This window comes from Saccopteryx leptura, chromosome 2 (assembly GCF_036850995.1).
Source record: "Saccopteryx leptura isolate mSacLep1 chromosome 2, mSacLep1_pri_phased_curated, whole genome shotgun sequence".
NCBI classification, from domain to species: domain Eukaryota; kingdom Metazoa; phylum Chordata; class Mammalia; order Chiroptera; family Emballonuridae; genus Saccopteryx; species Saccopteryx leptura.
In genome coordinates, this window is record NC_089504.1 from 184,062,813 (window position 1) to 184,087,722 (window position 24,910).

A 24,910-nucleotide genomic window follows, 5' to 3' on the forward strand; every position below is an offset into this window, starting at 1 on the left:
GCTAATGGAATATGAGTGAAGTAGTCTCTTCTGAACTGAGGTGGTTAAGAGGCAGATGCACCTTCTCCAATCTCTTTTTGTGGCAGTTTGTGCAGCCAAGTGTGGGAGGTGACAGTCACAAGCTGAAAAAAGCCTGTGTTCTAGAATTATCACCCCCACTGATAACTTGCATTGGGATTATATACAAGGAAACTTCTGTTGCATGAAATGATGATATTAACCAGTGGTGGGATTCAAATAATTTAACAACCGATTCTCTGCCCTAATGATTGTTTTGCGTATAAAAATAGATATACTGAAAGGTAGTTTATTATTTCATGCATTTAACACTTAAATAAGAACAATAAAAGAGGTACACAAAACTAGATATGTTATAAAAATGTTTTAAAATATTAATGAAAAAATATTAAATAATACCTGACAAAAACAATAAAATGGTTATTTAAGATATTTCCAATGACAGCTTATCACCCCCTGGTTGTTTGGCACTTTTTCTCTTTACGTTATGTGTTTGTTTACTGAAGTAACAAATGCAAGGGAATTAAAATGTAGTATTTCATCAAAGGTATAACAAGTTTTATGAAATTAACAAATAAATATTACAAGCATAGTTCCAACAAATTTTTTTTCACCTATGGATGGAATGAACATTACTATGGGTACTTAGAGTACACTGTTGCTCAGATGAATGTTAAAAAAGAGTAAAGAATGTAAATTTGTGATTTCTACATTGGGCAGCTGCCCAGGTGCCCACCTTAGAGAGAACCCTGATTACCAAGTGCCATTTTAACAACAGTTAGCTGAACTCAACAAAAAATTAGTATCAGTTCTGCCAAACTGGTGCAAACTGGCTGAATCCCTGATATTAATGCAATTTGGACTTTGTCTGTTAAAGGAACTTGCATTGCTCTAACACACACATACATCTTAATTTAATATAATATACCTTATGAAGTAGATATTATTCTTTTATACATGAGGAAGCTGTGTTTGAGAAGTAACTTCCCTATAGGCCAGAGCAGACTTGATTGAAAACTTATAAGTTTTCCATCGTAACATGAATCTTTGAGAAAGGATATCATTTGAGACAGGCTAAGTCTTTTTTTTTTTTGGCAGAGACAGATAGAGTCAAAGAGAGAGACAGACAGACAGGAAGGGAGAGAGATGAGAAATACTAATTCTTCATTGTGGTTCCTTAGTTGTCCATTGATTGCTTTCTCATATGTGCCTTGACCCAGGGGCTACAGCAGACTGAGTGACCCCTTGCTTGAGCCAGCGACCTTGGACTCAAGCTGGTGAGCCTTGCTCAAACCCGATGAGACAGCACTCAAGCTGGTGACCTCGAGGTCTCGAACCCAGGTCCTCCGTGTCGCAGTCCGACGTACTATCCACTGCGCCACCGCCTGGTCAGGCTCAACCTTTCATATTACAAATTTCAGTTCATACCAGTGTTATTTCCTATGGGCAGTGACCAGGTGTCAGTAAAATAAGAAGACTTTTACATGTTGTAAGTGAATTTTGATTAGACTCCTTTTTATTGGGTTGCCTCTCCAGAGACAGATGAAATTCTCAGATTTACTGTTTTGATTGTTTTGGTGAAGGATTTTGTGTATGGAGTAGTAAGACAATTATTCACAGCTTCAATACTTATTAGCTATGATAGTCTTAAGGTCTAAGCTTTCATTTGTTTCCTGTTTACCCTTGCTCACCTATGTCCCAGACGTCAGGGTCAGGAATCTGATTGGCAGCATTAGAAAGTTTTTCTTTTCTTTTTTCTAATGAGAGAAGGGGAGCCAGAGAGACAAAATCCCGCATTTGCCACAACCGGGATCCACCTGGCAAGCCCACTAGGTGGTGATGCTCTGCTTACCTGGGGCCGTTACTCTGTTGCTTAGCAACTGAGCGATTTTTTTTTTTTTTTTAGCCCCTGGGGTGGAGGACATGGAGCCATCCTTAGTGCCCGAGGCCAACTTGCTTGACAATTGACAATGGAGCTGGCTGCAGGAGGGTAAGAGAGAGAGAGGAAGAGAGAAAGAGAGAAGGGGGGGTGGAAAAGCAGATGGTCGCTTCTTCTGTTGCCCTGACTGGGAATTGAACCTGGGACACCCACATGCCGGGCCGATGCTCTACCACTGAGCCAACCAGCCAGGACCGAAAGTTTTCATTTGGTTCCAAACTCAGAAAAATTATCTTTGGAAGATTAAATGGCACTGAAGTAAAGCAGATCAGAAATTACAGAAGCAGAGTAGAATATTTCTTTTGTATTTTATTCCTCAATTGGTTAAGACTTCCATAGCTGTGAAATATGGAGGTCCAGCAGCAATAGAACTTGTTGCCACTTATCTGCCCCCAAAATAAAAACCTTCACCAATGGCAATTCTGTTGACACATTAGTTTCATGTTCCTTAAGCCTTTTGATTATGAATGTGTGACAAGCATTATATTTTCAGTTAGCCATTTTTTAGCTAACTTTGGATTTTTCTAAAAGGCAAGTTTTTGTTAAATGGCCATCAGGTTTTACCTGTATTCCACCCTCCATTCCTTTCTGTAAATGCTGAAGACATACTATGTTCCAACATTAAGAACTGCTAAGTGCTATGTATGATCAGAAACTTGTTTTATTTATTTATTTATTTATTTATTTATTTATTTACTTTTTAAAGTCTTTAACCTTTTGTATTTTTAGCTTATTTTTCTCCTTCTAGTGACTTAATAGTTCTTATGAAGAAAGTTCACCTTTCTAAGGTGGTATTGTAACCTGCTGGCTGGCATCCTGTGGTTTGGGTTATAAGGACATGTTTCTAAGGCTTCTGGTTCCATGAGGCCTAAAGAGCAGGACCTGTTGATTGCCAAAGACAATATTGACATTTGAGATCAGGTAGTTCTGACATAGGTCTATTTTCTGTTCTCGAAAGAAGAGAGGTATAAAAGATATGGGGATCACAAATCCTACTTATGAAACTTTTGAATAACTAAAGCAATAGTTAAATAATAGAAGAAATTCACTGCTTATATGCCTTGGAAGACCAAAAATTAACATTTGTACATATTTTTTAGTTTTAGTTTTTTTTTTTTAACTCAATGCTCTTTGGATATTTAATCAAGAGAGACAAAGACAAGATTGCAGAGGAGCTCAGGGCATTATTGGCAGGTGTGGGCTCCACTTTTATAAGATATTTTACATAAAGTGCTTTGCCCCCAAATATAATATAAAAGGCGGTATTCTTGGGAACACTCATAGTACTGGGATAAGATGAAGTTTATCATCATAAGCTTGAGTGCTGGAGAAAGCAAGGATGGAGCAGGTGGTTCCTTTACTTGTTCAGCATTGCCCCCTTTCACCTCTTCTCCAAATGTATCCAAGTTAAGCTCTTTGCCTGACAAGAATGCTACTTGTCAGGTAGGTCAGCACAGCTACTTTTGGGAAGAGAAGAATAGAAGAATGAACAACACCATGTTCAAGTTTAGGCCATTTTGTAATTATCTGAGATTGCCAGTCTGAAGTCTCTAAAGTTGTAGGGTTTTTTTTGTTGTTGTTGTTTTTTGTATTTTTCTGAAGCTGGAAATGGGGAGAGACAGTCAGACAGACTCCCGCATGTGCCCGACCGGGATCCACCCGGCACGCCCACCAGGGGCGATGCTCTGCCCACCAGGGGCATCGCTCTGCCCCTCCGGGGCGTCGCTCTGCCGCGACCAGAGCCACTCTAGCACCTGGGGCAGAGGCCAAGGAGCCATCCCCAGCGCCCGGGCCATCTTTGCTCCAATGGAGCCTTGGCTGCGGGAGGGGAAGAGAGAGACAGAGAGGAAGGAGGGGGTGGGGGTGGAGAAGCAAATGGGCGCTTATCCTATGTGCCCTGGCCGGGAATCGAACCCTGGTCCCCCGCACGCCAGGCCGACGCTCTACCGCTGAGCCAACCGGCCAGGGCCTAAAGTTGTAGGTATTAACATATAAAGACTCCCAGAAGTGAAATAAGAATACATCATCTCAAATCTGCTGAATTTTACTGCTGATAGGAGGCCTACTTTCCCTTAGGGCAGTGGTCCCCAACCCCCAGGCTGTGGACTGGTACCAGTCCGTGGGCCATTTGGTACCAGTCTGCAGAGAAAGAATAGATAACTTACATTGTTTCTGTTTTATTTATATTTAAGTCTGAATGATGTTTTATTTTTAAAAAATGACCAGATTCCCTCTGTTACATCTGTCTAAGACTCACTCTTGATGCTTGTCTCAGTCACGTGATACATTTATCCGTCCCACCCTAAAGGGCCGGTCCATGAAAATATATTCTGACATTAAACCGGTCCATGGCCCAAAAAAGGTTGGGGACCACTGCCTTAGGGCTAGCTGTCTTTAGCTATCCCAGCAGACATTCACTTCAAGGACTCTCAAGTTTCCAGGCAACAGTTACAACTGAGATTTCTTTCTTTCTTTCTTTCTTTCTTTCTTTCTTTCTTTCTTTCTTTCTTTCTTTCTTTCTTTCTTTCTTTCTTTCTTTCTTTCTTTCTTTCTTTCTTTCTTTCTTTCTTTCTTTCTTTCTTTCTTTCTTTCTTTCTTTCTTTCTTTCTTTCTTTCTTTCTTTCTTTCTTTCTTTCTTTCTTTCTTTCTTTCTTTCTTTCTTTCTTTCTTTCTTTCTTTCTTTCTTTCTTTCTTTCTTTCTTTCGAGACAGAGAGAGGGATAGATAGGGACAGACAGACAGGAACAGAGAGAGATGAGAAGCATCAATTATTAGTTTTTCCTTGCGACATCTTAGTTGTTCATTGATTGCTTTCTCATATGTGCCTTGACCGTGGGGCTACAGCAGATTGAATAAACCCTTGCTGGAGCCAGCGACCTTGCTCAAGCCAGATGAGCCCATGCTCAAGCTGCCAAGCTCAGGGTCTCGAACCTGGGTCCTCCGCATCCCAGTCCGATGCTCTATCCACTGCGCCACCACCTTGTCAGGCACAGCTGAGATTTCTGCAAAGCAGGGACAGCATAGTCTGATAAGGGGTAAAACGATCAAGGCAGACTTGCATAAGCAGCAGGGATAAAAATGTACCTAGAATATCCCCTTTCCATTCTGCTTTGCATAATGCCTAGGGCATAGACAAAGGGCACAAAAATAGACTGTTAAATGTCAGTTTTCCTGAGGGCATTGAGGAGATTAAGTCCAGGGATTGAGTCAGGTACCTTTCAGAAACATGAGCCAGGGTGATTCTTTAAAGCTTACACTGCATATTAATGATTATATTAGAGCCATGAACACTTATTATGGAATGAATTGGAGCTCTAGAAAATAAAGGCCATAGAACGGCTTCTGGTCAAGACAGAGTAGGTTAATGTAGTGTGCTATCCTCCCACAAGCACATCAGAATTACAACTAAACTGTAGAACAATCATTACTTAGAACCACCTGAATTCTAGCTGAACAGAAGCCCTACAGCTAAGGATATAAATAAGAAGCCACAATAAAACTGGTAGGAGGGGCAGAGACAAGTGATGGGCTGGTCCCACACCCACATGTAGCAGATAAAAATCAGGAGGGACCTGACCAGGTGGTGGCTCAGTGGATAGAGCATCGGACTGGGATGCCGAGGACCCAGGTTCGAGACCCCGAGGTCGCCAGCTTGAGCACGGGCTCATCTGGTTTGAGCAAAAGCTCACCAGCTTGGACCCAAGGTCACTGGCTCAAGCAAGGGGTTACTTGGTCTGCTGAAGGCCCACAGTCAAGGCACATATGAGAAAGCAATCAATGAACAACGAAGGTGTAGCAATGCTCAACGAAAAACTAATGATTGATGCTTCTCATCTCTCCATTCCTGTCTGTCTAGTCTATGACTCTCTGTCTCTGTTAAAAAAAAATCAGGAGGGTTATCTTGGCTTCAGAGAGATCCCTTCTGAGGAGTGAGGGGTCCCAGCCCCACACCAACTCCCCCAGCTTAGGGTTCTGGTGCCAGGAAAAGAAGTACCCATAACATCTGGCTTTAAAAAACAGCAGGGATTGTGGCTGAGTGAGCTGGAGGACTGTTGGAGTTCTAAGTGTTTCTCTTAAAAGGCCCATGCATGGACTTACTTGGACTGAGCTCCTGCACTGGGGCAGTAGTTTGAAGGGCATCAGGGACATAGGGGTGTGTGTAGGGGGACTGAAGTGGTTGTTATCAGCACGAGAGCTGGAGGGGCAGCTTTTTCCCATACAGAAATGCTAGCAGAGGCTGTTGTTCCTTTGCTGAGCCATCTCCCAACAGAGCCAGCAGGTGGGCACCATATGTGAGTCTCTGTCAACCAGCTGACATAGTTATCCCTGCCCTGATGATTCTCTGAGACTTCACTCCACCCAATTTGTGGGCCCACCCAAGCTGTTTCTAATGGCTTTTCCATACAAATGGCCCATCTTGGCTTACATTTCAGACTTTCTTATAATCTCTCAAATGAGCAGCATCTGGCCTCAGCAAGCTTTATACCTTGTGCTAAGTAGCCCCAGGCTCAGCACTAGCAGCAAGCAGGCTTGGTTCACAGCCTGGCCTTGTATGGGTACCTCTAAGCTCAGCACAAGTAGCAGCCATCTGCAGATTGCTTTGTAGGTCATACTGGGCGGCACTGGGGAGAGCACAGGTGGTGGTTGACCTTGCCCTGCACCTCCTGGGAGGCCCCAGAGTAGCGTGCCTGGTGGGCAGCTTCAGGCCACATGAAGCACCACCCAACCACCTCTACAAGTGACACACTCAAGGGGCAGACTCAGCAGGCCTCAGAACCCTGCTGAAGTAAGTCCTGCTCTGTGGGGTGGTCCCTGCAAGGTGGTCAAAGTCAGTCCTTGCAGCCAGTTGGCATAGGAGTAAAACCTTCCCATTGATGTGTGTAATGCTGGTGGCCAAAGCCAGGCAGGTTCATATTAGATTCAGGGAGATGGTAGAAGAATCGTGGAGCCAGAAAGCGTAAGGCCATTCCCATCTAATAGATTCTTGCAACAGCAGGCGAGCAAACAGGCAGGGGAAAACTGCTTCTCATGGCAGCAGGCCATGAATAGCAAAACAGTTCCTCACAGTGGTGGGCAGGCAATTCACAATTTGCTCTAAGAGAAAACACCTGTAGCCTTACATAGGCTATACACACCTGGCTCTGCCACATGCTCATGCACTGATCATGCAAAGTACAAGTGAGCAAGCCTAATACAGCTGTTTTCCTAACAATCCACTACTTTAGGGTTGCTTGCCTCACAATCTTTGTGACATCACAGAAATAGTATAGACTAAAGCAACCAAATTACAAAGGCACAAGCTATCCTCAAAATGACAATAATTACAAAGGTGCCTTTTACAATGTCTCCCTAAGCACTCTTCCCAGGGAGTTAGAGGTTCACCTCTAGTCTCCTATCCCAGTGGTCAGCAAACTCATTAGCCAACAGAGTCAAATATCAACAGTACAATGATTGAAATTTCTTTTGAGAGCCAAATTTCTTAAACTTAAATTATATAGGTAGGTGCATTCCTTATCGAGGTAGTGCCCGAACGTGGTATTTTGTGGAAGAGCCACACTCAAGGGGCCAAAGAGCCGCCATGTGGCTCACGAGCCGCGGTTTCCTGACCACTGCCCTATCCTATGGCAGGTGGTTGAGCCTGTATAGTCCAGGACCATGTCCATTGAAGAAAGTGGTGCATCTCTGCTCTGGATGGGAGCAGCTTCCTGGTGCAGGAGGGTGTCCACCAGTGCCGTGCCCCTCCCATCAGGGTCTCTCATATTGTCCACAAGTGGCATGTCCATCCAGCAAGGGAGCCAGTGCTCCTCTTTTGTCACAGTCTCTGCTTTAAAAGTCCATCACACTGCTCAATGATCAGTCCATGATAGACAGCCCAGCTGTCTGTGCAAATCACCGAAGGTGAAAGTCCATTACAGGCAACTAGCCATACAGCCCTTTGATAATGGACTTCAGTGCCTTGCCATAAGCACTCTGTTCATTGCCACAAGCCCCATCCAAACCCCTCAGCAAGCTCACAGGGCCTAGCAGGGTCAAACACATTTAAGCCTTGTGCTACCTTGACAGTTCTCTTAGCTGCTGCTGCTGCAGTAGCAAAAAAACACCCATTATCTTCTAAGGCCAACACCTGCTACACATTAGAAGGGGACCCGTGGATTGCCAATTTCATATGGGGCCACTGGCCCCTGCCCATCCCTGTTTGATGGGTCCCTCAGCCTTCCCCCTATTCAAACTGGAACAACAGGTCTGGGAGATGCTCCTCTCCCACAGCTGTCTCCATCATACAATCCTGCAACTGTGCAACCCTGAATGCCAGCCATTTTCTTGGCAGCTGCTGGGGTTACCCATTTTCCCCACTTTTTCAGTGGCTGGAGCCTCTGTCCCAGCTTAAGCTGCTGCCAAATCTCTCACAGGCCTTTATTAGACCTGACATCTAATTTCTCTCTATCTCCTCTGGCCACAATCAAATTTATCCACATCTGTATTTGGGTAACCTTTACAGGTTCATTCCTCTTGTTAGTTGGGGGGAGGGCAGCATGGGTAGCAACCCACACAAACTTATGGTTCTGTACTGCCTCCACCTCCCCCAAATCTGACACCATCTGTGTGACAGCATTGATGGGCTTCCCCACATTAGGGCTCAAGATAGCCACTAGTGACCCAAAAAGGGCTGATGGGGTGCTACAGAGAATAAGGTTCCTCATCCCTGCCATAAATACTTCCTCATCTGGCCCACAGGACTTCAGGTTGAAAGAAGCATTCCTCATACCTAGCTCCTAGAGAACCTACTGCAGCTCAGTATATGAATGTCATTGACTCACTGCCCCTGGCAAGTCTCCAACATTCTGCCAGACCATACAAATGGCAGCCATCACCCATTGTAATAGGGAATGGTTTCCTATTTATTTTGTGGTAGTTCTGAAGATGCTGCCTCAAGAAGGAGTACATGGTAATGCACTCTATTTGCTAAAGGTGGCAAATTTCTCCATCTCTGTTCTGGAGAGCATGATGCCATCTACTCCTATGTTCCACATCTGCAGAAACTGAGCTGTCAGGGACTCAGTGGGTTTCTGCCTGAATTTTGCTTCTAACTCTATCAACTCTGTCTGGGTGTAGGGCCAAACCATAGAGTGCTCCACTACTTATAAAGGAGGCTGTGCCTTCCCCTGAGGCACTTTCTGCTGCTGGGTTTTTGCCTTATGGATTATCACTGGCTGGGCTCTGAGGCTGCTGATGGCCGTTTTAGCCTGAAACTCTTCCTCCTTCTTCAGCAACCACTTTGGCTTTTGCAGTTGCTGGCTCTTGGCCTAAAGCTGAAACTCGAGCTCTTGAACCTGCAGCTGTGTTTCTAACAACTGCCAGTGTCAGTGTTCAGCTTCTAGGGCAAACTGGAGTTCTCAAACTCAGGTGGCCTCTCAGACAGAGCTTTCAGTGTCTTCTCACAGCGTTGTAAAAGATACCCAGCCCATGGCCTTCGGTAGGATAGCCAAGGGAAACCATATGCTGGAGAACAACAGCCACTCCTCTATTCTACCCTTCAAGGGTGTCAGTGGCTCCATACTGATCTGATCCATATCCTATCCACTATGCCAGATATAATGCTGTAGTGGGCAAGATTATAATGTAATGTTGGCTGAGGCCAGCCAGGTTCCCATTGGATTCAGGCAGACAGTAGAGGAACTGTAGAGCTGGAAAGCAGAGAGTCATTCTCATTTAATAGATTCTTATAATGGCATATGAGCAAACAGGCAGGAAAAAACCCCTTCTCATGGCAGCAGGCCAATGGACAGAAAGCAGACTCTTACAGTGGTAGGCAGGAAACCCACAATTTTTCCTAAGAGAAAACACTCATAGTCTTACATAGGCAAAAAGAGGGTGTACACAGCCCACATGTTGAGGGTGGTGGTGTCGTGGCATGCCCAGCTCAGGTGATTAGGGAGGTTGCGCCATTGGACCCTATAGAACTCCTACCACATAAGGCCACTCTACCAAGCCTGGGGGATGCAGCAGCTCTATGTAACACATAGAAACAAATGCAGGGAGGCTGCCAAAATGAGGAGACAAGAAAACATGTCCCAATTGAAAGAACAGAACAAAACTCCAGAAAAAGAGCTAAACAAAATGTAGACAAGCAATGTACTAGAGGCAGAGTTCAAAACACTGGTTATAAAGATGCTCAATGAACTTAGGGGAAGGGTAGATGAACTTAGTGAGGACTTCAACAAAGAAATAAAAAACTGAGATGAAGACTACATTATAGGGAATCAACAACGAAGTAAATGAAGCAGAAGATCAAATGAGAGATTTGGAAGATAAGGATGCAGAAAACACCCAATGTGAATAGCAAAAAGAAAAAAGAACATAAAAACTGAGGATAGTATTAGGAACCTCTGGGACTTCAAGATACCAACATTTGCGTCGTGGAGGCTCTGGAAGAAGAGAGAGAGAGAGCTAGGAATTGCAAACCTATTTGAAAAAGTGACAAAAAACTTCTCTATCCTGGTGAAGGAAATAGACATACCAGTTCAAGAATCATAGAGAGTGCAAAATAAGATGAATCCAAAGAGGCCCACACCAAGACACATCATAATTAAAATGCAAATGGTTAAAGACAAACAGAACTTTAAAAGCACCAAGAGAAAAGCAGATAGTTACCTACCTATAAGGAAGCTCCCATAAGACTGTCAGTTGATTTCTCAACAGTAACTTTCAGGCTAGAAGGGATTTGCATGAAATAGTCAAAGTGATAAAAACTAAGGACCTACAACCAAGATTACTCTACCCAGCAAAGCTGTCATTTAGATTTGAAGGACAGATAACGGGTTTTCCAGACAAGAAAAAGCTAAAGAAGTTCATTATCACTAAGCCAGTATTACATAAAATGTGAAAGGGTCTTTTTTCAAAAGAAGAAAAAAAAGATACAAAATATGAATTAGAAAAATGACAATAGCCATGGCCAGATAGCTCCATTGGTTAGAGCATTTTCCAGAAGTGCAGAGGTTGCCGGTTCAATCCCCAGTCAGGGCTCATACAAGAACAGATTGATGTTATTGTTTCTCTCTCTCTCCCTCCCTTCCTCTCTTGCCAAAATCAATAAATAAAAATAAAAAAGAGACAATAAATGCATATCTACTAGTAACTGAATTTAAAAAACAAAATGAATGAATAAGCAGAACAGAAACAGAGTCATAGATACAGAGAACATTTTGATGATTGCCAGATGGGAGGTGGATTGTGAGAATGGGTCAAAGAAGTGAAGGGAATAACAAGTACAAATTTGTAGTTATAGAATAGTCATGGGGATGTAAAATATAGCATAGAGAATATAGTCAATAATATTATAATAACTATGTATGGTGTCAGATGGGTACTAGATTTATTGGGATGATAACTTAGTAAGTTATATAATGTTTAACCACTGGGATGTACACTTGAAACTAATATAATATTGTATATCAGCTGTAATTGAAAAATAAAAAAATTAAAAAAATAAAGGCTACATTAAAATCTAATGTTGTATATAGTTATCTTTAGATTCTTAAAGATAATGGGGAAAAGAGCTTTAAGGCCTAAATATTGTCCTCAGATAACCCTGAACCTTTATTTTAGTCAGCAGCCTAGAAAAGTATCAAGTTTGACCACGTTGATAAGGCTGGTCTTAATAATCAAAGAGTGCTTCAGAATAGGCAGTGAGAATTGACAACTTTGAGTCATTCTTCTAATTATTAGTAGTTGACTATGAAGTAGGGAGGCCAAGATTATAATGGATGCCATTTGGTTTAATACATTATAGGCTTGGTAAGACCTTGATTTATTTGACAACTAAAGATTTTGAGACTTACCTTATTCTTTAAGCATTTGTCTCAAAAGTCCAAAGGGAAGTGTCACTTGAAGAAAACAATGATCTGTAAGGCAAAACAAGGCAAATAGCTGAAGTTTGAGGAGAGGGAACGCACTGTACCTTTCAGTCAAGTGATATGAATTAACTTTCTGTTTAGGCTATTCAATTCTTTTCCCATCATGTGTTCTATGGTTTCTCAGAGGTTCTTAAGTTTTTGATATTATAGTTAAGTCTCTGAAAAGTGGTTCTCAATCCTGGTTGTGTATAAGGAACACTGAGTATTTTAAGGTGACAGATGGTTTGGCCCTACTCCAGCCAGAACTATTGAGTTAGAATCTTCACAAATGGGGTCTGGTTAACTGTGGCTTTAAAAGAGTTCCACAGCGGATTCTAATTTTTAGCTAGGGTTACTAGGCCCTGCTCTGAGGTAATTAAACTACCCTTGGATGAGCTCCTTTCATCTCTAGAAGAAACTACCACATGATCTCTCCAATGAAGTTTCTCTAAAGACTACCAGTTGCATGATTAACCCTATTTTTAAACATAGCCTTTTTCTTTCTTAAAAAAAAAAAGAAATTATTAGGCCCTGGTTGCTTGGCTCAGTGGTAGAGTGTCAGCCTGACTTGTGGATGTCCTGCATTTGATTCTTGGTTAGGGCACACATGAGAAGCAACCATCTGCTTCTCCATCCTTCCCCCTCCCCCTTCTCTCTCTCTTTCTCTCTTCCCATCCCACAACCATTGCTTGATTGGTTTGAGTGCATCAGCCCTGGGTGCTGAGGATGGCTCCATGGAGCCTCCGTTTCAGGCACTAAAAATAGCTCAGTTGCAAGCATGGCCCCAGATGGGCAGAGCATTAGCCCTAGATAGGGGTTGCCAGGTGGATCCCAGTCAAGTCATGTGTGGGAGTCTATTTCCTTTCCTCTCACCTGTAAAAGTGGAAATAAAATACATTGACTTTAGAGAGAGAGAGAAGAGAGAGAGAGATAAAGGAAGAAAGGAGAGAAAGAGACAGGCAGGAACATAGATCTGCTCTAGTATGTGCCCTGGCTGGGGATCAAACCGGCAACCTCTGCACTTCAGGATGATGATCTACACAACCAAGTTATGTGGTCAGGGCAAATGTAGCCTTTTCATTTTGGGGGTGTCAAATGGAATTCCACAGAAAATTATAAGCTCATACATACTCAAAAATCAAAATTTCACTTTATTGTTGGCATTCCTAATTTAATGTACAGATCTTAAGCCAAATGTTTAATCAGGGATGACCACCATTTTACAAGCTAGGAAAACAATGCTGTAGTGGTAGATAGCCTAAAGTTACAAACCTAATGCATGTCTGAGTACCATTATTATTATTTGAGGTAATTTATGTAAAGTACTTAAAGTACCTGGTTCATAGTAAATAGCTAGATCATCACTTTACATGTAGAAACTTACTTAATACATACAATAGCCCCTTGAGATAGGAAATATTAGCAATATCATCTCCATTTTACAGGCAGAGGAACTAGTTTGTAAAACTGAACTGGTAAGTAATAGACTTGGGATATGAATTCAAGCTTTCTGGCCCTAGAACCTGGGGTCTCAGCTTCTAAATCATAAGGTTTAGTTCACTGTGTTTCACTACCCAAAATTTGAATCTGAAAGTCTGTCTGATGCCAAAAATTTAGACCTATCCTATATATCAGGTCAGGCAAATAAGTGTTTCCAGGCTCCAGCAATCTTACAGGTCAGCTGGGGTGGCAGTATAATATGAAATAGACAAAGGAGGACCAGATTTTGGATGTAAAGTATGTACTATAGGTCAAGTATGTAGGAGTTCAGCAAGGGCTGGGCTTGAGTCTATTTGAGCTAGATCCAGAAAATTGACTAGAATTTGGGTTAGCAAGAGGGAAAGCATATGTAAGTGAGAAAGGCCGAAATGAACATAACATATTCACAGTACACTAAGAACATGGTTCCCACTTGGTCAGGAACTACATATTAGGAGATAGCAGGAAATAAGATTATTTCAGTATGGAAAGTCATCAATACAATTTTCAGGATGAGGATAAGAAATGCAAGTGAGAAAGATCCAACAGAACTCTACTCACTTGTAAGGAGGCAACTGTTACACTGCCATAAAAAAACCCAATAGAAATCCTACAAATCTCTTTAGTAGAACCTGGGTTTCTTTGATAACAGCAAGTGATTCAGATCTTCAGGGCTATTATTCCTAATGCTATGCCCACAGCTTTCCAGGGATACAACCAGTAAATAAAGTAGAAGGCAAGTTCTATTTTCCAAATATGCAGTTTCCCTGAGAGATGTTTAAAATTTCATGTGTTAAGCATTGCCATCTTACTGTTTCTTTAAAAAAATACGTTCTTGGCCCTTGCTGGATAGCTCAGTTAGTTAGAACATTGTCTCGATACACCATGGCTGCTGGTTCGGTCCCCAGTCAGGGCACATACAGGAATCAACCAATGATGCGTAAATAAGTGGAGCAAAAAATTGATCTTTGTTTTTCTCTTTCCCTTCCTTTATCTCTAAAATCAATCAATCAATCAATAAAAAAAAACTAAAAATACATTCTCTTGGGAGCAAACATATTAAGTTTCTTAAATAATAATGCTAATCAGCCCTGACCTGTGGTGGTGCAGTGGAGAAAGCATTGACCTGGAATGCTGAGGTTGCTGGTTTGAAAGCCCGGGTACATATGAGGAACAACTACTATTAGTTGCTCCTCCCCCCTTTTCTCTTTCTCTCTCCTCTCTCAAATCAAAGAATTAAAATAAAATAAAAAAATGCTCGTCAGCTGCCTCCTCTCTCAGCCCTAGGAGGTAGTGGAACAATGTGAGAACCCTGGATGTGGAAACCAGCGATGACTGAAAAGTGAGGAAGAAGTGTTAGAAAGGAGGTAGATATGAAGATGACTCTGTTTGATTTAGAATTTTTCTGAGGACCTTCTGCCTTGAAAGACACTTGAAAGTGAGTTGGTTTTCTTAAATGAGGGACTTATAGCCTGGTTGGAATGGTGAGAATATTTTAGTGCTAAAATTCACCCAGTCTTCTAAGATTTAAAGTCTATTATTAATTTCCCTTGGTAAATCTCAGTTAATTTGGTTCTTTCTCATGGGGCCTATTTCCCAATTTAGTCTTAATAATTAAACAAATAAATAAGTACATTTATTGAGTGACTGCTGTGTCTAGGAGATGGTGTTTTAGATCAGCGTTTCTCAATATGTGTCTGATGGAACATTTGCACCAAAACCTTCTATGGTTCTTATAAATGCAGACTTCTAGGACCCATGGTAGACCTACCAATCCTGAATCTCTGGAGATAGGGACTGATCTGCCATTCATATGTACCTTTAAGAACCATTGTATTAGAGCAGTGGCTCTCGACTTGAAAGTGCATTAAAATCACGTGGAGGGCTTGTTAAAAACTGTGCTGGACTCTACCCTAGAGTTTGGTATTCAATAGGTCTGGGCGGGGGCCTCAAAATTTCTATGTCTAATAAGTTTCCAGGTCATGCTTATGTGACCAAATTTTGAGAATCACTGTACTAGAGTATTGTGAGGTGTAGAAAGAAGTATTAGATACAATAATTTTTTTTTATTTAGAAAATTAAATTTAATTGAGTGACATTGATCAATAAGAGTACATAGGTTCCAGGTAAACAATTCTATAACATTTGAACTGTTGATTGTAAATACAATTCTTATCATTAAGGAGCTTATGATATATTATAGTTGGGAGAGCTAATACATATACTTGAAATATAAGAAGAAATAGAATGTTATATATGTAATATTTAACATTGGATAGAATAATTAAGAAGAGCTGCGACTTAATTTGGGCCCTAAAGGATGGAGGGGCCTAGGGATCAGGAGAAAATAACACAGACATTCTTGGTGGGGATATAAAAGAAGAAAAGTATAAAGGTGTGTAGGAATGGAGTGGCCAGTATCTGTCTGTCTGGTGTAGAGCTTTATATAGCAAACCAGTGGAGTGGTAATGCCAAAAAAGGTTGATGCCAGACTGTGAAGAGCCTTGAAATCCTGTCCTTCTCCCTGCCTCCACCCATTTCACAGTTTTAGCTGCATAGCTAGAAAGGGGAAGTCTCCCCTGCTGAATGTGCAAGAGGAAGCAACAGAGGATTCATTCTGAGGGCCTGTGAGCTGTACTGACTGCTTTTACCCATGAGCCAATTGTAGAGGCAACAGGAAGACCAGCACACCAACCAGGCTGGGTCCTTCCGCCCAGAGGGTGTCACCACCCAAGCTGAAAGTGTTTGGGGAGATCAGGGATTGCTGTTCGGTGTTCCATCCTCTCGGTGGCCATCATGTCGTTGACCTCCGCCTACCAGCAAAAATTAGCAGAAAAGCTCACTATCCTGAATGATCGAGGTCAAGGAGTTCTCATTCGTATGTATAACATCAAGAAGGTAAGCATGAGCAACTGGACTAGCACTAATTATTCTAGCAGCAGTAGGGCAGGGAACCCTGAGGACAGCAGGTCCTGCGGCTGGTCTTTCCCCTCTTTCCTGTGGCTTAACTGGCCTTTAGTCACTTGGATTATATAGATGAAGCGGAAAGAGAGGCTTTTTTCAGAGCTTTCCCTTTCTAGGTATGATTCTTACCCTAATGAGAGTGTCTGCTTTCTGCTGGGTGTGTGGTAAGGGTGGGGTGGTAAATAATTATGTTCTGAGTCACTTGGAAAATGATGGGGGGTCCAGAATTCTGGGTTGTATTATCTATTGCTGATCCCCCACACTCTGACTATATCTAAAGTTGGGTCTCAGCAAAAACATCTGTGAAGTACTTCCCAAAAAGGAAAAAAAAATAGGTATGATATTTGCATTAAAACACAAAGGGTAGGTGCTTTCTGAGGTACTTAGAGTCTGAGGTAGTTCATGCTGTGGTTGTGTATTTGTGCATTAGGATAGAAATTGGGGAATTGAGAGAAGCTGGTGGCAAGGGAAGTAAAGTAATAAAGACGGGGTGGGACTGGGGAGTTTCTGGAAGAGAAAATAGTGGAATGGGGAGGGAACTTTTATGAATTTTGAAAATAAATCTTCAGGAATGTGGTTTCTTTGTCCCCATGTTTCCTTTAATAGCCCTTTGGGATGATTTACTTATATAATGGACATAATTCTGACACTGAGTCTCCCACAAAGTCTAACTCCTGAGCAGCTGCTTTTCTCACTGCTTCCGGCTTCAGCTGAAGGGTGGGGAGAGCTTCCTCTTTGTGCTGGGACCAAGCAGACATTAAACTTTACACAGCAAGACAAGATGCCCAGGTTATTTAGCTCTTCTGATAGTTGATTTAATGTCCTTGAACTTGTTCCTGACCTACTCTTATGCTGTTATAATGAATTCCCAGATTCCCTTTCCCTAGGAGAGATTTTGTGAGAATGAGTGATGTAGGAAGAAATATGTAAATGAAGGGTAGGGGAAAGCGTTAAAATGTAGTATGGTTTATCTGTGCAGACTTGTTCAGACCCCAAATCCAAGCCACCTTTCTTACTGGAAAAGTCCATGGAGTCATCTCTCAAGTACATCAACAAGAAATTTCCCAACACAGATGTCCGAAATAGCACGGTGAGAATGTGACCCTTCTTTTCTCTTTTCTCTGAAATAAGTCTATGCTTGGCCTACAGAAGATGGTGTAGCCTTCTTTTAGTTTCCCTAGGCTCAATCACAGGGCTTCAGATTATTGTAGTCTTGAGAATTCTGAGAAAGATGGAATTTTCCCAGGGTAAACTGGAGCAAAGCATTGCCCCTTTCTCTGTCACCAGATTCATGAGAACACTTTGTTACTGTACAGGAAGACAACTCCATCAACCCAGCAGAGTGCATCTATTTTACTGTTGTTCCTGTTTCCTACTTAGTGTTTCCTTGCTAATTGTTTTAGAATTATGCATCTGGTGGGATATTCCTTACTCCTCCCTAATGCATTAACATTAGGTTTCTTACCATCTCACCTGTAACGTCTTCTCATTCTGCTCCCCCCCCCCCCACTTTGATAAACCTCTAGGGACCTTGAAATTTCCTCTTATTTAGCATTCTGTATCTAGTCAGAATCACATGCAGCCATCCTACCCTTAGACAAGGGATCTGCTATGTTCAAAGATCCCCAGAGCTTTGGAAATTTCCCAACCTCCTCTGTCAGCGTATTTCAACTATCTTCAAAAACGTTTTATGTATAAACCCTGTTATTTTTGGGTTACCTTGATCACTTGTCTTCTCATTTATTTTTTTTTTAACATTTTGTTTCACGTTTCTCTCAGCAACATTTAGGACCAGTACATCGGGAAAAAGCCGAGATAATTAGGTTCCTCACCAACTATTACCAGTCATTTGTGGATGTCATGGAATTTCGGGTGAGCTCTATTTAGCTCAGGTCCCAGTGCAAATGTTGTCTTTCTGAGGTTATTCCTTTTCTATAAATGTTCATTTATGTTGTTAAATACTGTTTCTTTAAAAAACAAAATGTATGATATAAGAGGGTATCTAAGTTACATTGTTAAATGAAAATGAGTTGCAGAATAGTGTATGATACAATTATATTTTTATTTTAAAAGATACAGAAGCTTAGCCTGATCAGTGAAGCACAGTGGATAGAGTGTCAGCCTGGGACACTGAGAACCCAGGTTCGAAGCCCTGAGGTTGCTGGCTTGAGTGCGAGCTCATCAGCTTGAGCATGGCATCACCGACTTGAGTGTGTAATCACAGACATGACCCCATGTTTGCTGGCTTGAGCCCAAAGGTCACTGACGTGAAGCTCAGGGTCACTGGCTTGAGCAAAGGGTCACTGGCTCAGTTGGAGCTCTCTGGTCAAGGCACATATGAGAAAGCAATCAATGAACAATTGAGGTGCTGTAACTATGAGTTGATGCTTCTCATCTCTCTTTCTTCTTTTCTGTCTGTTCTTGTCTCTCTTGCTAAAAAAACAACATATGTTTTTATACTACAAATAGTGTTAGTGTATACATAAAAAGATTTAGAACATTATACACTAAACTAAAAAACAACTTATTTATTAAATTATACATTTTTGTATTATTTGAATTAAAAAATTTAAAGTATTATTTCTCAACATTTTATTACAAACATACCAAAAATTTCAAAAGTAGTATAATGGATATTGTTCTACTCTTTTCCTGGATTTTCAAATTGTTAGTATTTTGCCATGTTTGCTTATATTTATTTGTTTTTCTGAATCTTTCAAGTTAGTTGCAGACATCATGACATTTCTCTCTCTAAAATAATTAAGCATACAGCTACTAAGAACAAGAATATTTTCCAGCCCTGGCCGGTTGGCTCAGCGGTAGAGCGTCGGCCTAGCGTGCGGAGGACCCGGGTTCGATTCCCGGCCAGGGCACACAGGAGAAGCGCCCATTTGCTTCTCCACCCCTCCGCCGCGCTTTCCTCTCTGTCTCTCTCTTCCCCTCCCGCAGCAGAGCATCGCCCCTGGTGGGCGTGCCGGGTGGATCCCGGTCGGGCGCATGCGGGAGTCTGTCTGACTGTCTCTCCCTGTTTCCAGCTTCAGAAAAATGAAAGAAAAAAAAAAAAAGAATATTTTCTATATTTTCTTACATAACCCCAATTCAATCATCATATTCAGAAAATGTAAAATTTCTACAATATTATTAGTTAATATATAGCCCATGTTTACATCCCTCTAGTGCAGGGGTCCCCAAACTTTTTACACAGGGGGCCAGTTCACTGTCCCTCAGACCGTTGGAGGGCCAGACTATAAAAAAATCTATGACCAAATCCCTATGCACACTGCACATATCTTATTTTAAAGTAAAAAAACAAAACAGGAACAAATCCAATATTTAAAATAAAGAACAAGTAAATTTAAATCAATAAACTGACCAGTATTTCAATGAGAACTATGCTCCTCTCACTGACCACCAATGAAAGAGGTGCCCCTTCCGGAAGTGTGGCGGGCCGGATAAATGGCCTCAGGGGGCTGCATGTGGCCCGCGGGGCTGTAGTTTGGGAACCCCTGCTCCAGTGGTTTCAAGGATCATACGTTGCATTTAGTTGTCATGTCTCTTTAGTCCTTAATCTAGAATAGTTCCAGCCTTTTTTTTTTTTTGTCTTTCATGACACCTTTTTGAAGAATCCAGACTAGTTATTTTTAAGAATATCCCTCAATTTGGATTTGCTGATTGTTAACAGTGTTTGGTAGCAGTACTACATGAATGATATTTTATTTGAACTTTAAACAATGAGTATGTATTATTTTTGTAAGTGTAAAAAACCAAAAACAATTATTTAGTACAATATTTTGAAAGGCAAATTGATAATGTTTCAAAATTTGTTCTAAGAAAACAATAAAATAGAAGCACAAAGATGTATGTACAAAAATGTACTCTGTTGCATTGATTTTGGAGTAACCATTTAATAATTGAATATATCCAATAAGTAGAAGTTTGGTTAAAAGGTCAAAGGATAAGTCTATGAATGAATGTCATGCACTGTTAAAGATAATATATATTTATATTAATTGGTATGAAGCCTGATCAGGTGGTGGCACAGTGGATAGAGCAAAAACCTGGGACTAAGAGGACCCAGGCTCCAAACCCTGAGGTCACCAGCTTGAGTGTGGGCTCATCAACTTGAGTGCGGGGTCGCGGGCTTGAGCATGGGATCATAGACTTGACCCCATGGTCACTGGCTTGAACCCAAGGTTGCTGGCTTGAGCAAGGGGTCACTGGCTCAGCTGCAGCCCCCAGTCAAGGCATATATGAGGAAGCAATCAATGAACAACTAGGGTGCTACAATCAATAATTGCTGCTTCTCATTTCTCTCCCTTCCCGTCTGTCCCTTTCTGTGCCCTCCCCTGTCTCTCGCTAAAAAAAAAAAAAAAAAAAAAAAAGATTGATATGGAAAATGTTCTTCACATAGTTTTTAGTGAAAAAGCAAATTACAATACAGCTTAAGATGAAGATGTCCCTAAAATAACATAGATAAACATGCATATACAGAAGATTAGAATTTCTAACTGGTGAGATTATGTGTGTGTGTGTGTTTTTTTTTTTCGTGGCAGAGACAGAGAGTCAGAGAGAGGGACAACAGACAGGAAGGGAGAGAGATGAGAAGCATCAGTTCTTCCTTGCAGTTCCTTAGTTGTTCATTGATTGATTTCTCATATGTGCCTTGACTGGGGGGCTACAGCAGACCAAGTGACCCCTTGCTTGAGCCAGAGACCTTGGGCTCAAGCTGGTGAGCCTTGCTTAAACCCGATCAGCCCGTGCTCAAGCTGGCGACCTTGGGGTCTTGTCCCTGAGTCCTCTGAGTCCCAGTTTGACTCTCTATCCACTGTGCCACTGCCTGGTCAGGCAGATTATTAGTTTTGTTTTTAAAAACAAACTAAAGGCCCTGGCCGGTTGGCTCAGTGGTAGAGTGTCGGCCTGGTGTGCAGGAGTCCCGGGTTCTATTCCTGGTCAGGGCACACAGGAGAAGCGCCCATCTGCTTCTCCACCCCTCCCGCTCTCCTTTCTCTCTGTCTCTTTCTTCCCCTCCCGCAGCCAAGGCTCCATTGGAGCAAAGTTGGCCCGGGTGCTGAGGATGGCTCTGTGGCCTCTGCCTCAGGCGCTAGAATGGCTCTGGTTGCAACAGAGCAATGCCCCAGATGGGCAGAGCATCACCACCTGGTGGGCATGCCGGGTGGATCCCGGTCAGGCGCATGGGGGAGTCTGCCTGACTGCCTCCCCGTTTCCAGCATCAGGAAAATACAAAAAGAAAAAAAAAAAACTAAAATAAAAAAGAACAAATTAAAATTATGCTTGTCTGTATTTTCTGACATGAACATGTATTTTTAATGCATTAAAAAATTAACACAGATTTTAGCCATTTGAGCAATCTAAGTTTATGATGATATTATAGTATCTCTTTAGGTAATATCATAGCAGGAGACCTGTCATCGGTGCCCTGTGTTCACCCTAGGGAGCTAATTCAGGCTGTTGATCAGGTCACACAATAAAAAGGGAAGTGGAGGCATGGAAAACTGTTGGGTTGAAGGAGAGTCAGGTCAGAGGGTATTAATCCAGGAATTGAGAGTAGTAATTAGGAAGAAGTGAACATTGGTGGAGGTAGTGGAAGGAATGCTGGAAGCATATATAAAAAAAAGACTCTTACTAGGAAAGTTGCAATCTTAAGGAGATACCAGACATTTTCTGGTTACTGCAGTGGTAAAGTTCTGAGCCCAAGGCATTTAGTATGGCTGATTTAGGGCAGGAAGGGAAATAGAGACTCTGAGGTGTACTGTGCATTGGAAAGCAGGTAGGCTTTGAACCAGACAGGCCTGGTTTCAGATCTCAGCCTTACCACTTACAAGATATATGACTTTCAGGCAAGAAACTCTTTGAATCCCAGTTTCTTTATCTATAAAATGTAGAAATAAGATTTACTACATAGGGTATTTGTGAGGATTAAATGAGATCATATAATGGAAAACATCTAGCTCAATGTTTAGCATACAATAAAGTAATAGGGTCAACAAATGTTAATTCCATTCCCTTCTGATTCTTGTCTTTAAGAAGACCTATGTAAGTGACATTGGTTGTGTCAGTGGTTGAAAGTGAACCTTAGCTGTATTCCATGGGAAATGGGTTGCAGGAAGGAGAAGGACCTCCCTAGAAAGGAGGCAGCAAATGAGCATAGACCTGGACAGAGGATTTGGAAGTCATGTAGCATAGAGGGAAGATCATGGGCTTTGAATTCTAGTTCTGATACTACCTCTTACTAGCTTTGTAAACTTGGGCAAATTTATTAACTGCTCTTAGCCTCAGCTTCCCCATATGTTGATCTAGATACAGGCTTTTTGGGATGTTAAATTGGAAACATTTTTTCTATACATTTTAAATAAGTTTTATAAATGTATATGCCTGTGTAACAACCATTATGATCAAAGTACAGAAAATTTCCATTACTCTATGTTCCCTGTGCCTTTTTCCCTCAGTCAATCCCTACCTCCCCAACTCCTGGCCCCAGGCAACCGTTGATCTGCTTTCCAGATTAGATTTTTCTTTTCTAGAGGTTCATATAATTAAATCTTTTTTTTTTGATTGGGGGGGGGGGGAGAGAGAGAGAGAGAGAGAGAGAGAGAGAGAGAGAAATAGGAACAGACAGACAGAAAGGGAGAGAGATGAGAAGCATCAATTCTTAGTTGCGATACCTTAGTTGTTCATTGATTGCTTTCTCATATGTGCCTTGACCTGGGGGTTACAGCAGAGCAAGTGACCCCTTGCTCAAACCAGCGACCTTGAGCTCAAACCAGCAACCTTGGGCTTCAAACCAGAGACCATGGGGGCATGTCTATGATCCCACACTCAAGCCAGCGACCCTACACAATCTAGTGACCTTGGGATTTCAAACCTGGGTCCTCCGTGTCTCAGTCTGACGCTCTATCCACGGCACTACCACCTGGTCAGGCATAGAATATATACAGCATGTATTCTTTTGTGTCTAGCTTTTTTCACTCAGCATAAAGTTTTTGAGATTTACCTACATTGTTTCATGTATTTGCAATTCATTTCCTTTAAAAAAATTGTTTTTTCAGCCCTTGATGGATGGCTTGGTTGGTTAGAGAGTTGTCCCAAAATTCAGAAGTTGCTGGTTCAATCCCTAGTCAGTGCACATACAGGAACAGATCTATGTTCTTGTCTCTGTCTCTATTTCTCTCTTCTTTCCTCTTTCTAAAATCAATAAATAGAAAAATATTTTAAAAATTGACTTTTTTTTTTTTTTTTTTTTTTGAGAGAGAGAGAGAAGAGAAAGAGGGAAGTGTGTGTGTCGGGGGAGAGAATCATCTATTTGTTGTTCCACTTATTCATGAATTGGTTGATTCTTGTATGTGCCCTGAGCAGCAGTGATCAAACCCACAACTTGACTTATCTGGATGACAGTCCATCCAACTGAGCTTGGCCAGGGTTCATTACCTGTTTTTGATGAGTACTATTCCATTGTATGGATACAATTTGTTCATTTACTTATTGAAAGACATTTGAATTATAATGGTCCAGTTTTTGCCATTATAAATAAGTTGCTATAAACATTTGAGTACAAATCATTGTGAGGACATATTTTTATTACTCTTTAGGTAAATAATCTAGATGTTATGTTTAATTTTATAAGAAAATACAAAATTTTTTCCCAAAGCGATTGTGTCATTTTCTCCTCCCATCAGCAAAATATATCAGTGTTCCAGTTATTCCACATTCTTGTCTACACTAGCTATTATCAGACTTAAATTTTAGCCATTCTAGTGGGTATGTAGTGGTATCTTTGTGGTTTTATTTATATTTATTGATTGATTGATTTTAGAGAGAGAGGAAGGGTAAGAGAGAGAGTAAAAGAGATCATTTTGTTGTTCCACTTATTTATGCATTCATTGGTTCCTTTTTTTTATGTTCCCTGGCTAGGTAGTGAATCCGCAACCTCAGTGTATTATGACAATGCTAACCAGTTGAGCTTCCTGGCCAGGGCTCTTATTGTGTTTTTTTGTTTTGTTTTGTTTTTGTATTTTTCTGAAGCTGGAAACGGGGAGAGACAGTCAGACAGACTCCCGCATGCGCCCGACCGGGATCCACCCGGCACACCCACTAGGGGCGACACTCTGCCCACCAGGGGGCGATGCTCTGCCCCTCTGGGGCATCGCTCTACCTTGACCAGAGCCACTCTAGCGCCTGGGGCAGAGGCCAAGGAGCCATCCCCAGCGCCCGGGCCATCCTTGCTCCAATGGAGCCTTGGCTGTGGGAGGGGAAGAGAGAGACAGAGAGGAAGGAGGCGGGGGTGGAGAAGCAAATGGGCGCCTCTCCTATGTGCCCTGGCTGGGAATCGAACCCGGGTCCCCCGCACGCCAGGCCGACGCTCTACTGCTGAGCCAACCGGCCAGGGCCTATTGTGGTTTTAATTGGTGTTTCTCTGGTAACTAATATTGTTGAGTATATTTTCATGTGCTTATTGGGCATTTGTATATTTTCATTTTAAAGAACCTGTTCAAACCTTTCACAATGTATTTTAAAAGTAAACAAATATATGTATGCCTTTTGATCTAGCAGTTCCACTTCTATAAAACCGAGAGAACCAAAATGCAGTGGATAGGCCAGGA

General features: G+C 41.8%; 1 protein-coding gene across 2 annotated transcripts in view; it reads left to right on the forward strand.

Moving 5' to 3' along the window:
* Positions 1–16,053: 16,053 nt before the first annotated feature.
* The window catches only part of NCKAP1L (NCK associated protein 1 like), a 51,375-nt gene continuing 42,518 nt past the window's right edge, over positions 16,054–24,910 (forward strand). For both annotated transcript variants that reach the window (XM_066369687.1, XM_066369686.1), the window contains exons 1-3: positions 16,054–16,226; positions 17,272–17,382; positions 18,072–18,164. In XM_066369687.1, the coding sequence (XP_066225784.1) occupies positions 16,125–16,226; positions 17,272–17,382; positions 18,072–18,164 (306 nt within the window). In that variant the 5' untranslated portion in view covers positions 16,054–16,124. The remainder of the gene's footprint in view (positions 16,227–17,271; positions 17,383–18,071; positions 18,165–24,910) is intronic.